Below are 14,624 nucleotides of genomic sequence, written 5' to 3'. Positions count from 1 at the left end.
CTCTTTGCCCATGGAAGAAGGGAGGGATCTAGGCCAGTGTTTCTCAACTTCAGCAACTTTAAGCTATCTGGATTTCAACTGGGAATTCTGGGAGCTGAAGTGCACACAGCTTAAAGTTGCTAAGGTTTGAGAACATTGATCTAGATGGGATGAGAGAGACATGGCCGTGGCAGTGGGACCTCTGAATATTCACCATTCTTTTCTTGTTTCCTTTCCCACCAAACCCTGATGCCTGTTCCCTCACCCCATCTCCCATTCCCCTCTCCTAGGCCTTTCACCGAAGAAATCTACCGCAACAAAGCACTGAAATGTAAATAAGGCCACAATATCAGTTGCAAAGATCTCCCCAACGTTGGCATTGCTCGGACACAGAGAGCTGGCCTGCTTGTGACTCCAAGATGGGACAATTGGATAGGATGAGAGAACTTCAGCCTGACTTCTGTTGCGTTCCTCCAACTCCTCAATGAACACACAAACACACGTACACAGGCCCCATTTTTTTTTTGTTTTCGTTTTGCGGGAACACTTAATTCCAAAAGGAAAGTCTTCACAAACACCTAGGCCAAGCCAGACACAGCAAGGGTGCTTTTAAATGCCAATTTTTGCTTCGCCCCGGCTTTCAGTCGTTTCTATTAGCTACGTAATTCTGAATGTTTTGATTATAGGCTGGAGAGCATCAGAAGGTGGCCCTGGAAGGAGACCTGAGAGCTTTATATAACTGGAACCATGTACAGGACACATACAAAGAGATTTAAACAATGAAAAAGCACAGAGTGTACACATTCCTCGACAGGAGAACAAAGCCACAAGGCTGCACATGTGCTAATGTTGCTTGCCAGTATTTGTGGGGAAAAGGGATTGGATGCTTCAGTGGGGAGGCATGACGGACTACCTGTGAACATGCAGCATCTATATATTCACACAACACACATAGCCTGGGAACTGAACATGAGCATCTGAATTTGGATCATGTGACTCTGTGGGGATGCTGCAAAGGTCGTAAGCATGAAAAAGTCATATCACTTTTTTTCAGTGCCGTCGTAACTTTGAGCGGCCACTAAATGAACTGTTGGAAGTTGAGGACCACCTGTGTTTTTCCATCACTTGAATAGTGCAAGAGTTTTGTCACAGATTTTTCACCCTGATTTTCATCTCCCCAAACTTCTCCTGAGGCTCCAAAGATAGTTGTTCTTCAAAGAAGGGACCATCTCATGAGTGGATTCTGAGAGATGTAGGTCACTTCCGTGGTGGCCTGGATTCTTCACCCATGAAAGGTGCTGCATTTGGGTTGCTCTGAAGACCTTCTGTTCATTTGAGAAACTGGTGACAACTCTGAAATCCTTTGAAAATCAAAGAATGGAAAGTCATCAGGTGAACTAAGCATTTTCATAAAGTTTTCTTTTTCTGAGCTAGGGTGCCATAAGTTCCTTTCTCTTTCTTCTCCCTCTTTGTTCTTTGTTCCTATCACTTTTTGCTTCTCCCAGCTACCATGAGAACATTGTAAGTTCCTTTCACCTCCCATTGTTTTCCATTTTTTCCAAACAGTCTCCAGATACCAGCTTCTGAGAATTACATAAATTCCTTCCCTATCCCCCTCTCATACACAGCCCGTATGCCCTGTCCTTCCTAAGCTTGATTTATCTGATCCAACAGGAGCTCGAGAAGAGATGGTTTAGCCATTATCTTCAGACTCACTACGAGACAAAATACGTTTGGGTGATAACGTCGTAAGGAATTTATGTCTTTATTTTTCACTGTGTCCATAATAGTTGCAATTGAAGTGCCTGCAGACAAAATACCATTTCAAAATAAATTTTAAAAAGAGAAGCACAAAAATCTCAAAGAAAGTTTATTGGTATGCATTCCTTCTTTCGGCTGGTTACATATTGTCTGCTGCCTTGTCTTAATTTTTGATGCCTATTAGTCATAACAATCTTTCTTGCGAAGAAATATTTATATTGAGAGACCTTTTCTGTGGCCACTTCTCGTGCATGTTGTACCCATAACAACCGAACAAGCAGAAATACACTGCATTATTCAGGTGACCGTTACCAGACTGTAAATCTGAGCTATAGTAACATGTTTAAATTTCTTTTTTTACCATGAAGAGGAATTTTCTGGAAGGAAAAAAAAAACCCCTGTTATCTTTCTTGAACTGTCTACAAAGACAGTCCCAGTTTTCTGAGTTTTATCTCTATTTTTTTCCCCTGCTTTATCTGTCTTCACCTCTGCTTTAAAAGAAACACAATTCGCATTTGTTTGCAAGAATGGCTGCTCCATTTTTAAACATTGTCCTTGGTCTTTGTAGCCCCCAATTGTACAATCTAACCTATTTCTTCGTTCTGCGACTTGTAAACTGGCAATTTGCAATTTCAGAGTGCACTTGAAACTCTCCAAAAGTTGATCCCGAATTATACTGCATTTTATACATGAATGGAGAGGAATCTCGTTGTTTTCATTTCATTTACATGTGGATGACATCTCTTATAATTTTCCTCCTGCCACAGGCAAAAGGCAGCCTGCTGCCCAGAACAAAGTATATTGCCCATGTCTGATATAAATGCCAACCCACTAGTATTACAAAATGGGGAAGGTTTATAAGCTCTGTTTTAGAAGTGAAAGCCATCCCTAATCTGATGCAATTCAGCTGTTTGGGATGGATGAAGAACAATTCTCAACCCTACCATGGTATGCTCAACTTTAAAGCACAAATAAATCCTATTTTGGCTCCATTGGAGAACACCCAGTTTCTGCCTTGCTAACGTGGCCCATTCTGCAATTAAAAGAAAATTAAAAGAGGTGTCCTGCGCATTTCAATGAAACGAAAATGACCCGATTCCTCTCCATCCATGTATAAAATACAGTAAAATTCAGGACAAACTTTTGCAGAGTTTCACGTCCACTTGTCTCCATCAAAAATAGGGTGCAGCTCAAATGTCTGTCTCAACCAGGGGTCTCCAGCCTTGGCAATTCTAAGAGTTGAAGTCCAGAAGTGTTGAAAGTTGCCAAGGTTGGAGACTCCTGATCTAAGTGATGGCTAAAGTGGACTCGTCCCCTCCTCCCTCCATTTCATAAACCCGAGACAGGTAAGTCGAGCAGAGTCACCTTTCATTTGGGTCACTTGGAGCTCTAATCAGCTGATCTGCCCCAGCCAATCCCCACCTAGCTGAAAGCATAAAACCACCTCTCCAAAACCAATCGTGTGGCTGCATGTTTTGTATAGAGGACAGTTGCCAGAAGCCAAGGGGAGAGGTTTTTCTCCTTTTTTTCTAGGAAAAAGACATAGCACCAGCTGTCCTAATTAGTTTTCAAGAGGATTGTTTCCAAATAATGCAATCCTTTCCTCTAAATGTGGACGGCAAGGGTATTTTATTGGTTATATCATCGCATTGTACTGTCGGCTGTGCCAGTTTTAATGCTTGGAATCTGGATATGCCGAAGCCTAAAATTGAACAAATAGGGCATATTAACATGATGGAATTGTGACTGCCGTTGCTTCGGCACAGATCGGAATCTGTTTCTAAGAATTAGAGATGCTAACTGGCACTTGGTAAAGCACAGGACAGACTATCTTATGGTAGATTAGTACAGAAATGTTCTATAAATCTGGCTTCTTCAGTTCACTGTACTGTGTGAACCCATAGCACTGGGTTAATGGAATAAACCTGGTTATCAGGGAGCACTATAATGTGTGAACAGCTCTACTCAGTTAATAGTTTTGCATAGAGTAGCTATGACTCAATGCAGGTGGTCCTCTGGAGGGCAGGATAAACAAAGGTGGAGGAGATAAGCCATAAAGTCTCTAATTAACATCAGTTTCAGGCTGTTCACAGAGATCTGCATAGCCAGAAGAGGCTAGAATCTTGTCCAAAGTTTGCTTAATGTTGCCTAGGTGCTAAAAAAAAAATAATTGGTTGATAATTGCTCTACCAACTGAAGCAGACAAGACTAGATTCAACCACATCACTCTTGGCTAAACCTACTCTTTGCTGAAAACTCTTGCTCAGCCTTCTCTCCAGAGCTTCAGCATATTGTTTCATGCTCCTTGGCAGAAAATGTAACCCCCTGAGCAGAGGAAATGTTAATGTCCACCGGGTTGGCCAAAGGAAGGTTGATCCGTGTAGCTTGACCACTCAATACTTTTGCCGTGCAACTCTTAATTCTTCTTTTTTCAGCATGGGTTTTCTAACAGAAAGAAAATTCTAGTGGACTATGTCCTTGCCGATCTTCTCTTCACCATCCTTAGTACAACTCAAAACCCACAGTCTGCTGTCTTGCCCCCAGAGAAACTCAGTGCTAACAGTACACACCTTCACACCTACTAAGTTGTGTATGTGCAAATGAAAGTCTCATTTGAGGGGTCCTGGGTGCTCTCTGAGCTTGCTTGTTTTCTTGCAGACATTACATGACCCAAACTAGGTAACATCATCAGTGCTAGGAAGGACTGGGATTTGTCTCAGCTTATATTCCAGTGGCACGCCCTGTAAGTGTTGGGGTGTGTGTGTGGGGGGGTGTCTTAGAGATCTTTGGTTGGGCTTGATTGACTTCTTGAGCAGTTTCTTGATTGGGGTATTGTTTACTTGATTGTTTTGGTTGAGACTGACTGCTGTAAAGTCTATTAATTCTTGGCTTACCTGTGTTTTGTAAAGTGGAGGGTTGAGCAAGACCCAGAGCATTCCCCAGGCCCCTTTTTTTCAACAGCTCCCAGAGACCCCCGAGATGGCATTGCCAGCCTTTGCAGCATATATAATGCCAGTGTCTTTTTCTGCCTGCTTTTTGTAGGTCAATAAAAGAGGGCCATTAGTCTTAAGGCAGATACAGTATTTGTGGGTTGTTGGTTTTCTACACACACACAAACCAAAACAAGAGGGAAGGCAGATAACAATTGCAAGCCCCCAGAACCTGGAAATGCAACCCCCCCCCCCACGTTCTGGGATGCTGAGGACTAGAAACCGAACTTTTGGCCCTGGCTTGTAAAGCATCGGTTGCAACCTGTTTGCTGGCTGAATCGAATATGCATGCTCTGACTCGACCCAATGCAGGGAGTGCCCTCTTTCCATTAAAACATCCTACAGGTTTCTGCCTCTGCCCCCAACTTCTGGTCCCCCGTTGCCCCTTCTGTGATCTCCTCAATGCATGTATTTTTCCAGAGTGCATTCCTTGCAAATAATCCCCCCTTTTTTTAAAAGAGAGAGAGAGAGAAGAGTGTGTAACAACATAAAATTCTCCGGGGACTTAATTAAGCAGCCTGATGACATTTATGAATGAAGGCTGGGCAGGAGGGAAGAGCAGCAAGCTAAAAGCCCTGGAGCAAAAGCCAGGTTGAGCCCTGTTTGCTGTTGATTTAAGAGATGGCTGTGTTTGAATTTCTGCCCGGTGGGATGCCGATTAATTGGGGGCCAGGTAGGCAGGTGTCAGATCCGACCTGCTTTGGCTAATCGGCAGACGGAGAGGCTGGTTTTTCCCTGATTCATTCTGAGCTGCAGACCCTGGACCAGGATTCACTGGCTGCTTCAGGAGAATTGTGGGCTGGGGAGAATGTGAAACAGTGAGCTGGAAGAACACACCTGTGGCCAAAAGGAAGGAAGGCCCCCTCCACACCGATTGTGTCTGTAGATAAGGCTTGTGAATTGACCAGACACCGTTGTAAATACAGGTATTTCTCGACTTAGGACCACAATTGAGCCCCACATTTCTGTTGCTAAGCGAGACAGTTAAGTGAATTTTGCCCCATTTTACAGCCCTCCTTGCCACACTTGTTAAGTGAACCACTGCAGTTGTTCAGCAACACGGTTGTTAAGTGGATCTGGCTCCCCCATGGGCTTGTCAGAAGGTCGCCGAAGGGGGAGGCTGAGACCGTCATAAATACGAATCAATTGCCAAGCATCCGAATTTTGATCACGTGATGACGGGGGAGGCTGCAAGGGTTGTAACTGTGAAAAGCAGTCACAAGTCCCTTTTTCAGTGCCATTGTAACTTTGAGTAGTCACTAAACAAGGACTGTTGTAGGTCAAGGACTGTCTGTATTGCTCACAGAGACTTGATCGCCTCATTTGTTTATAGAATAAAACCCTTTTCCGCCCCATGATGCTTCCTGCCTGTGACATCGCTAAGTGTTTTGCTAGTCAATGTTTTCTTCCTGTTTTGCAGACGTTACAGCAGCTCCTGCCATTGGCAGAAAAGCCTGTGGTTCCCCCATCTCTCTTTTTGTCTCTCTCCCCCCCCCCTTCCATCTGGTCCAATCAGGGTTAATATTTGCCCGGCCCTTTCAGAACTGGGCTGTGTTTGCTTTTCCATATAAACTAAGAGTTACCTGGAAATGCTTGCCCTTCGGAGTCCTTCCCACCCCCTGCCCCCCCCCCCGCATGTCTGTTCCAGTTCAGGGTGAGCAAACATTCCTCACGCAAAGCAAATAAAGGAATCCACGTGGGAAGAGTGGGTGCGATCCGCCTCACAAGAAATAAATAAATAGCGAAATGCCTGGAAAGACGAGGAAACAGGTTCCGATCCGAATCAGTGAACATTGGATCCACTCCCCAGACTAAATTGTGATTTGGTTTCAATAAAGGAGAATGTCTGTAGCTCAGAGTTGAAATGAGGGGTCCTTGGTGCCCTCTGAGCTTGGTGGTTTTCTTGCAGACATTTCATGACCCAACTAGGTTACATCAGTGCTAGAAGGGAGAGGAGGAGGAGGAGGAGGAGGAGGAGGAGGAGGAGGAGGAGGAGGAGGAGGAGGAGGACTGTGGGGTCTTTGATGTTCTCTGAGCTTGGTGATTTTCTTGCAGACATTTTGGTTTGGTTTAGTTAGATCTTCCTTTGCAACAAAATCCAACTTGGTGCTTTTTTTTAAAAAAAAAAAATTATTCATTAAATTTATGTGCTACCCATCTGACTGTTGAAGCCACTCTTTAGAAAAGGTAGCAAACAATTTGGCTTCACTCATTTTCTAAACAAAGTGCCATTTCTTGCAAAGTGTGAATTCCTTCTCTTAGGCTCAGAATGATTTGAAGGAGCTCCCATTGGGGTTTAAAACCAAAATAAAAACTTTGCTGCTAAACAGAGTTCTGCTGGAGTTTATAATCCCTCTTGTGGGGGGTGAAACCTATCCACATTCCCAGGATCTCAACACTTGGTGTTATCATTTATGCTTGGATTCATGCATCAGTCATAACATGGTTTGTTAGGCCTTAGGATAGGTAAACATTGTTGATGTCTTGGTACCTTGGGTGACCAGCAAGTTGGTTGCACCATAAACCATGGTGGTTTATGCACACTAAGGTTTTACCATGAAGGGTGAAACGGGCTGGATAATTTTCAGCCAAGCCACCATATGATCTTAGAAGACACTGCAAGGAACAATTCTCCAGATATGTCCACAAATTAAAATTTTCTGGGGAGTGTCTCCTTCTAAGAGACTTCATGTTGGAAGGGAAGGAGTTTGGGACATAGAAATTAGAATGATAGGGTTGGAAGGACTTTGGAGATCTTCTAGTCCAACCACCTGCTCAAGCAGGAGATCCAATATGATTCGGAACAAATGGTTGTCTAATCTCTTCCTGAAACCGTTCAGTGATGGAGCACCCAAAACGTCTTGCAGAGAAAGTTTCCTGGCTTGGAAACCCACCAGAACATCTTGTGTGGTGTCCTCAACAACAACAAGAAGGAGACCAAGCCAACACTGAAACAAGAACATCTGCTTTGGTGTTGTGGAGCTCAACAACTGGGCTCCCTGTTCCTCATGGCCTATATTTCACAGCAACGTGTGCAGAGTTCAGACTGTCTCTGGTTACCGCTGACATCTTCCTCCTAATCCTGCTCTCTTTTAAAGCCAGCCGGAGGTGTTAGAATGGCCCTCGCTTTCTGGGTACAGCTGCACAGCATGCTAACGCTTTGGTCTCCACCGCCGCAGAAAAAAAACCCCAGCCCTGCTTTTCTCCCCCCAGGATTTTGAAACACAGCGGGCTCCTGTTTCTAAACACTGTGTTCCGAAGAACCGGCGTCTCTGCCAGCTAACCAGGGGGTGATATTCAAGCGAGGATCAGCCTGGAACATCGAGTGCATCGCCCATGTAACCAAGCAGAGAAGAGAGGATGAACAAGAGAGTGACATGGGGGAGGGGGCTATAAACACAGTCAAAGGGGGAAGGGGTTCATCCAGCCCCATGGCCACTGGGACCCCAAGACCCTCATCGCTTTGCAGCCTGGAGGGCTTTCTTGCACTGGGCTGCTAACCACACATACACTGCATCCCAATCCCTCGGTCTCCTAACATGTCAACATGCTTGTTGTTCTTCCTACCATCTGAAAATCCTCATTTTGTCCCTGTTGCCTTCCAAGATAAGCTGATTTGAGGTCTTGAGGAAGCTCATTTCATTCCTTCATTATTTGCGATGCAATGAAATATTTCTCTTCGTTCATCTGACTCACTCACTTTTACCTTAATTGGGCCGTAACATGGTTTGTGTGTGTCCGCTTGCACACTGCATGCAACCAGCATTTTGTGGCATGTACTGGTGGGCCACGATATACAACTGTTCAATTAGCGATCGTTCAAAGTTGCAACAGCACTGAAAAAAAATGAGTTGCAGCCAGTGCTTGCATTTACAACTGCCTCCATGGCCACGTAGGGTCAGAATTTGGGCATTTGGCAACTGGTCTACATTTATGGTGGCTGCAGCATTCTAGGGTCACGTGATCGCCATTCTTGACATTCCAAGCTGGCTCACCACAAGCAAAGCCAAGATCTGCTTAACAACCACATGCTTCCCTTCTCCATGGGAAAAAATGGTCATAGAATTGAGTGTGACTCACTTAATAACCACTTGGAAAGGGAAATTCTGGTCCCAATTGCAGTCATAAGTCAAGAACCATCTGTAAATCATGATTGATGACTTAGTATGTTGTGTTTCTCACTCAAAAGTGGACAAAGCCTGGCTATGTGTGATGGGTGAACTCAGCCCGAGTTCAGATCTCATGACCCAAGTCAGAAGACTTTCCACCTTGTTCAAAACATGCATTTTTACAGCCGAGAGATTCTTAGATAGTCAATGCAGGTTGTTATTTCACCCCGTTCCTGTTCTGAGCACTAACTTGGAAACTGAGCGCCTTTTGCCTTATCTAGAAACACTGTGTGCTTTTCAAGGTCAGGTGTGGGAGTTTTCCCAATAGGAGATCAACAGCCAATGTTTATCAACACCGTGCTCGTTGGATACCTTCGCCTGCAACAGCAAACATGGGTGGAGGAGATGCTCCCCTCAGCCCTGTTGGGATGGCCTGATCCGAGCAGGATGCTCCAAACCCAGGAGGGGAAACGGGATGACACGAACAGCTGCCCTGAAGTGAACATCAAAGCTCTTTGACACGGTGGTTCCCACGTGTTGTCCTGACCAGGGAATCTCTCCCCCGCTTTTCCCCAAGGCTTTTGGCAGGTCAAAAGCAATGAGTCACTCCCCAGCAGTGCATACCTGGGGGGAGAAAGGTGTGGTGGGGTCCCCCTTTGGCGAAGGAGGTGCCACTCAGCAAGCCATTTGCAAGGAAAGAGACTGTTGCTTCTCAGGACTCCAAAAAAGTCACTTTTCTTGCAGGGAAAGGATTAAAAAGAGCAGGAGATGAACAAAATAACAGGGTTGGAAGGGACCTTGGAGGTCTTCTAGTTCAACCCCATGCTCAAGTAGTATACCGTTTGAAACAAAAGGCTGTCCAATCTCTTCTTCAAAACCTCCAGTCATGGAGCAGCCGCAACTTCTGGAAGCAAGCAGATACATTAGTGCACTTTAATTAATTTATTACGGAAATAGATGGGAGACAAGGCACCATTTGGTCACACTGCCTTTTTCTTGGTGTTCTTTTTTTTTTTTGCAGGCAGTCTTCATTTAGTGACTGCCCCTGGGAGCGGCAATTCTGTCATCAAGCAAAGCGGCCACTAAGTGAAACTACGGTTGTGCTTACAATCTTTCTTCGGCTTTCCTTATGAGGTCATAAGTGTGAGAACTGGTTGCAGTGTTAACAGTCGCTAAATGAGGCAGCTGCTAGATGAGGACTACCTGTTGGCAGCTGGGGAATTCTGGGAGTTGAAGTCCACCTATCTTCAAGGGATCAAGTTAGAGAAACACCCGTGTTCTAGTTTGGCCTTCTCAACGGGTTTAAGAGGATGTTGAACTGTTTGCCAGTCTTCCTGCTCAGCAGGTGTTAATGAGGGGCCCTCATCCTGTTTACTCTTCTTGGCAAGGAAATGAAATACTCAAGGCTATTGATTGCTGCCCAGGTGACACGCCCAAACTCTGCAGATTGAGCGGGGTAGAGGTGATCAAAATGGCTCCGCTAATGAGGAAAGAATTGACGCTAATTTCATTTGGCAGTTAAAATACGAAAAAACCCATCAGGTGTTGTCTGCCTTTTGGAAGGTTTCTTCAGCTCTTTTCTTGGCCAAATGCAAACCCCACCCTTTCTGAGAGGTTCCCAATGGCTCTCCCAGTCTCCATATTTGTAAAAGAAAAAAAAAAAGTTGGAAGAGAATGCTCGTGGGTAAACCCCAGGAGAAAGCGAGAGAATGCTATGGACTCTGGAACCATGTAAAATTCTTTGTGCAGAACAGGGCAACTGCAGAATAAATTTACCTACCGCTAGCACTGTTCGGGCTGTATGAATCCTCCATATCTGTATGAATCCTCCATATCTGAATGCCAGTTCAAAGGAATGCAAAAATAAAATAGAAAGTTCCCAGAGAAGAAAACTAATTTTCATCCAGCTGGTGGCCCATTATATGAAACACTAATGCTGCCTCTTTTGCATGATCCCTGCTCTTCTTGCCCAACCCAGTGGGTTAAAATGACTCGTGGAGCTGATTGTCCTTCCATTAAAGTAGGAGCCTCAAACCTTGTGGACTTCAACTTGTCCATGAGACTTAAACTTGCCAAGCTTGGAGACCCCTGCATTAGAGTGCTTGTGTCAAAAAGCCAAAGGGAAGCTTCAAGGCAGGTGTGCCATTGTTTTGCTCCACTTTGTTGACTACTTCAAAGGAATAATATTTCAGAAGAAGCTGTGAACTCCTTAGCTCATAGCAACTGGCTCCGTGCAAACGTCAGCAAGCATTTGACAAGGCTGCCTTTGTGTGTGACTTGTGAAGGAGAAATATTTACAAGTCAAGTTTCCTCTCTGTTCTCAGTCCTCCTTGACTTCAGCGGCAGGAGGCTACAATGGTACTTCATCAAGAGGAGGAGACAAAGAGGAAAGAAAAAATGAATGAATGAAAGAAAGAAAGAAAGAAAGAAAGAAAGAAAGAAAGAAAGAAAGAAAGAAAGGAATGCTATTAAAGTTCAGGAATTCACAGGCTGAACAACTGATCCAGAATTAGATCTGAAGCGTTAGCAAAATGGTTGTGTTGACTTTGTACTGTATGCATTTGCTACCACCGGTCATTTGATCTGAAAGTCCCCTTGAGGCCAAAGTCAAGATGCTTTGATAGGTTGGCTGGCCCCTGTTGTGGACAATGAGATGGAAGAGGGTCATTCTTTTCCAGATATTCCTGTCAAAAAGAAAATAGGCCGGAAGGTCATATCCCTGGGAGAAATGAGAAGATACAAGCTTCAACGCTCAACATCCTCATAATCTTCAATGGCCATTGAAGATTAATCTTCAATGGATCTGCTAAATACCTGAGTAGATTCAATTTCATTGAGAAATGTTCATTCATATGGACTTTAAGAGGGACGAATAACCTTCAGATCTTGTATCCTCAGCACTCCCAGCTACATAAGAGACACCACAGACTTCCCAACAAGATTGAAACCCATTGACATTCTCAATGCCATTTCAGCTACCATGGATGTGGAGCATCATAAACCAACATTCTCCCCAGATATGGACTCCAAAAACCATCAGGAACAGCATCACTGATTTTGTCCTTCAAAACTGCTGGCCAGGATGGCACCAAATTCTTTAATTTAACTTGATGCTGCAGAAAGAAATCCCATTCTCTTCTTTGATTGCTACCACATATTTAATTCAGCAGGGGAAAACATAATTCTAAGATGTGGACTTTGTTCATTCAACACTTTCGATGTGGATTTAATCACTCTCTCGGTTTGTACAATGCCCTGAGTCACAGCCTAACCAGTGAGCTGGATTGCCACAACATGCTAGGCTAGAAAAAAAAGAACTCAAAAGCAAGATTAGTAGTGATTTCCCACCTTAGTTTATTTTGCAAGTCTAGCTGTTAGGTCTTTCACCAACCTGGTTAAATGTGTTGCGTGAACACAACCTGTAAAAAGACAGAGAAACATGTTTTCTTTTCTTTTTTTAATATATATATATTTTATTTTTTTAACTTTCTGAGAAGCACATTTTCCGAACGAAACACACCAAATAACAATACCTGTTTTATCAGTCGCAGTTCTTAGAATCTCTCTTCTTTGTTTAGCCAAGGGACCAGATTATATCCGATTTATACCTTTTTATTCCAGACTGGATTGGAAATGAAATTGCCAGAGAAAACATGACCTGTTGGATTTCTGTGCTTTGGGCTCTTCTTAAAAGGAAGAAGTGACAAACATCTTTTAATTAGACAGAAAAACTGGCCAGATAATTTCTGAGAAAGATGTCTTCTGAACTGCCAGAAAATGCTTGTTTTCTTGTTGTGGCAAATCCTTGATGGTGTCAAAAGGACAAAGCACCACCAGGAGCATCAGAAAATAGTATAGGAGACATTGTTGATTTGTACAAAAGCAGACCCCCCGGGGCTCAGCTGACTGGAAAGGCTTTTTATTCGCGATGCCAATCTAAGGTTCTCATAATTCTGAACATGCTAAATGGAAATGGAAATATTGTGAATGAATCAGAGGCTCCCATGGCAGGTGTGGAGAAACAAGAAAGTCGGGCAAGGGGCCCCGGGGGGGATCTGGGTGGGAAGAGACCCAATAAAGAATAATCTCCTAAAACCCCCAAAGCCAAGAAAAGTGATAATTGTCCTCAGAAGTAATAATCTTCGGCCTATATGAGAAAAGTATTGCTATCTCTCCTGTTGAGAAGAAAAGATGACTTTCCCAGGTAGTTAGAAAAAGGCAATATTTGAAAACACACTGCCTTCCGGAGGGAGGGGGTGCCTGGGAAACTGAATTCTAGAAGCTCACAGGGTCATCTAGATTCTAGACTAGAGCAAAGGTGTCCAAGCTTTAAGACCTGTGGACTTCAACTCCCAGAATTTCAGGACCCTGGACAGCACAACGTGACCCTGTGGCAGCTGCCAAGTTTTTTAAAGAAAGCCTATATATATAGATGATTCTCTAAGACTCCATCTGGCCACCTGAGAGTCAAATTTTGAAAAACAATTGGTTTGAGTTATGGAAAGTCAATCGGAGACTGCATCTTCAGAGGGTCTGGGATTCATGTCAAGGAATCAAGGGGCAAAGTTAACCCATCAGTCCAGGGCAGAGGACACAGAAACTTGATCCATCTCCATCTCCACTGCTTGAGCTTCTTTTCTTGGGGACCCCTGACCTTGAGTGTGCCAAACACAACCCCCTGCAGGGTCCCCAGGGTGAATTTAATGGATAATTATGGGCATGAGGTTCTTTGAAGGCTTGTTCTGGTTTCTTCCAGAACCTTCTGTGGCTCCTGCTTTCCTTCTGCTTATTCAGCACCCCAAAGCTTGTCAGAGCCCCCCCTCCCCAATCTTCTCTGACTATTGATGAGCAATCTCATGGACGAGAACAAATTTTGCCAGACGCCAGCTATGCTCAGAGGAGCTGGTTATTTTTAACACACACAAATGCACGGAAACACATATATACACACCAGCACAGTGATATATCAACAGTCCAGGTTATTTAAGGATAGGATAGTAATCAATGGCTTAATTTGTGCCCAAAGGAATAACAGTTCTCTGTGCTTGTTGTTGCTAACTATTGCTACCCACAAGATGTTTATGGATTGGGCAGGGGAGTATTCTTTGGGTGGCTTTTACAATTAGCTCATAAACTACCTTCCCTGTTTGAATTGCCTGAAGAAAACAAAGCTCCTGGGTCTAAAATTCTGGCTGGAGAGAATTAATTTTCCATCAATTCTCACCCGAGGTCAAAGGGCCCGTTATTTCTGTGCCTTGCTGTGTTCCTCCATTCCGGCCTTTGCTGTTCCAAAGACAGCTGCCTATTTCCCACACTGCCGTGTGTCTTATTTGCTGGACGGGGTGCCGGTCAATACCTCTCTTTCTCTCCGGATAAGGGTGTTGCTGTTTTCAGTCCTTTTTCTCTCCCAGATGCATGCAAACACAAGACTTTGGGGCCAACAAGGGATGCGTAAAATCACCTCCCGCTGGGGAAGGGTCCTGAAAGGGCTGCAGAAAACTTCCCTGCTCTCAAAAACTTGCAAAAAAGTTTACAAAGCTTCTGGAGAAAGCCTGCAGGGCGCTCTGGCGCCCCGTAGTGGCAGGAGAGGGAAATGGCTGGAGGAGTCACTCTGCCGTGATGCCATCTGGTTTAACAGGATAACAGAGTTGGAAGGGACCTTGGAGGTCTTCTAGTCCAACCCCCTACTTAAGCAGGAGACCCTAGACCATTCTGGAAAAATGTCCGTCCAACCTCTTCTTGAAGACCTCCACCCACGACTTCTGGATTAATTGTTTCCCCTGTC

At 44.3% G+C, this 14,624-nt stretch overlaps 1 protein-coding gene across 2 annotated transcripts in view; it reads left to right on the top strand.

The window, feature by feature from the left end:
• The window catches only part of PEMT (phosphatidylethanolamine N-methyltransferase), a 28,940-nt gene extending 27,110 nt beyond the window's left edge, over positions 1-1,830 (top strand). For both annotated transcript variants that reach the window (XM_039367999.1, XM_039367998.1), the window contains exon 7: positions 270-1,830. In XM_039367999.1, the coding sequence (XP_039223933.1) occupies positions 270-318 (49 nt within the window). In that variant the 3' untranslated portion in view covers positions 319-1,830. The remainder of the gene's footprint in view (positions 1-269) is intronic.
• Positions 1,831-14,624: the final 12,794 nt, after the last annotated feature.

Source organism: Crotalus tigris, unplaced genomic scaffold (genome assembly GCF_016545835.1).
Source record: "Crotalus tigris isolate CLP2741 ecotype Arizona unplaced genomic scaffold, ASM1654583v1 scf7180000020608.1315917, whole genome shotgun sequence".
Lineage (NCBI taxonomy): Eukaryota > Metazoa > Chordata > Lepidosauria > Squamata > Viperidae > Crotalus > Crotalus tigris.
Note: the sequence above shows the minus strand (reverse complement) of the source record. Positions and strands in the feature narration are given on the sequence as shown.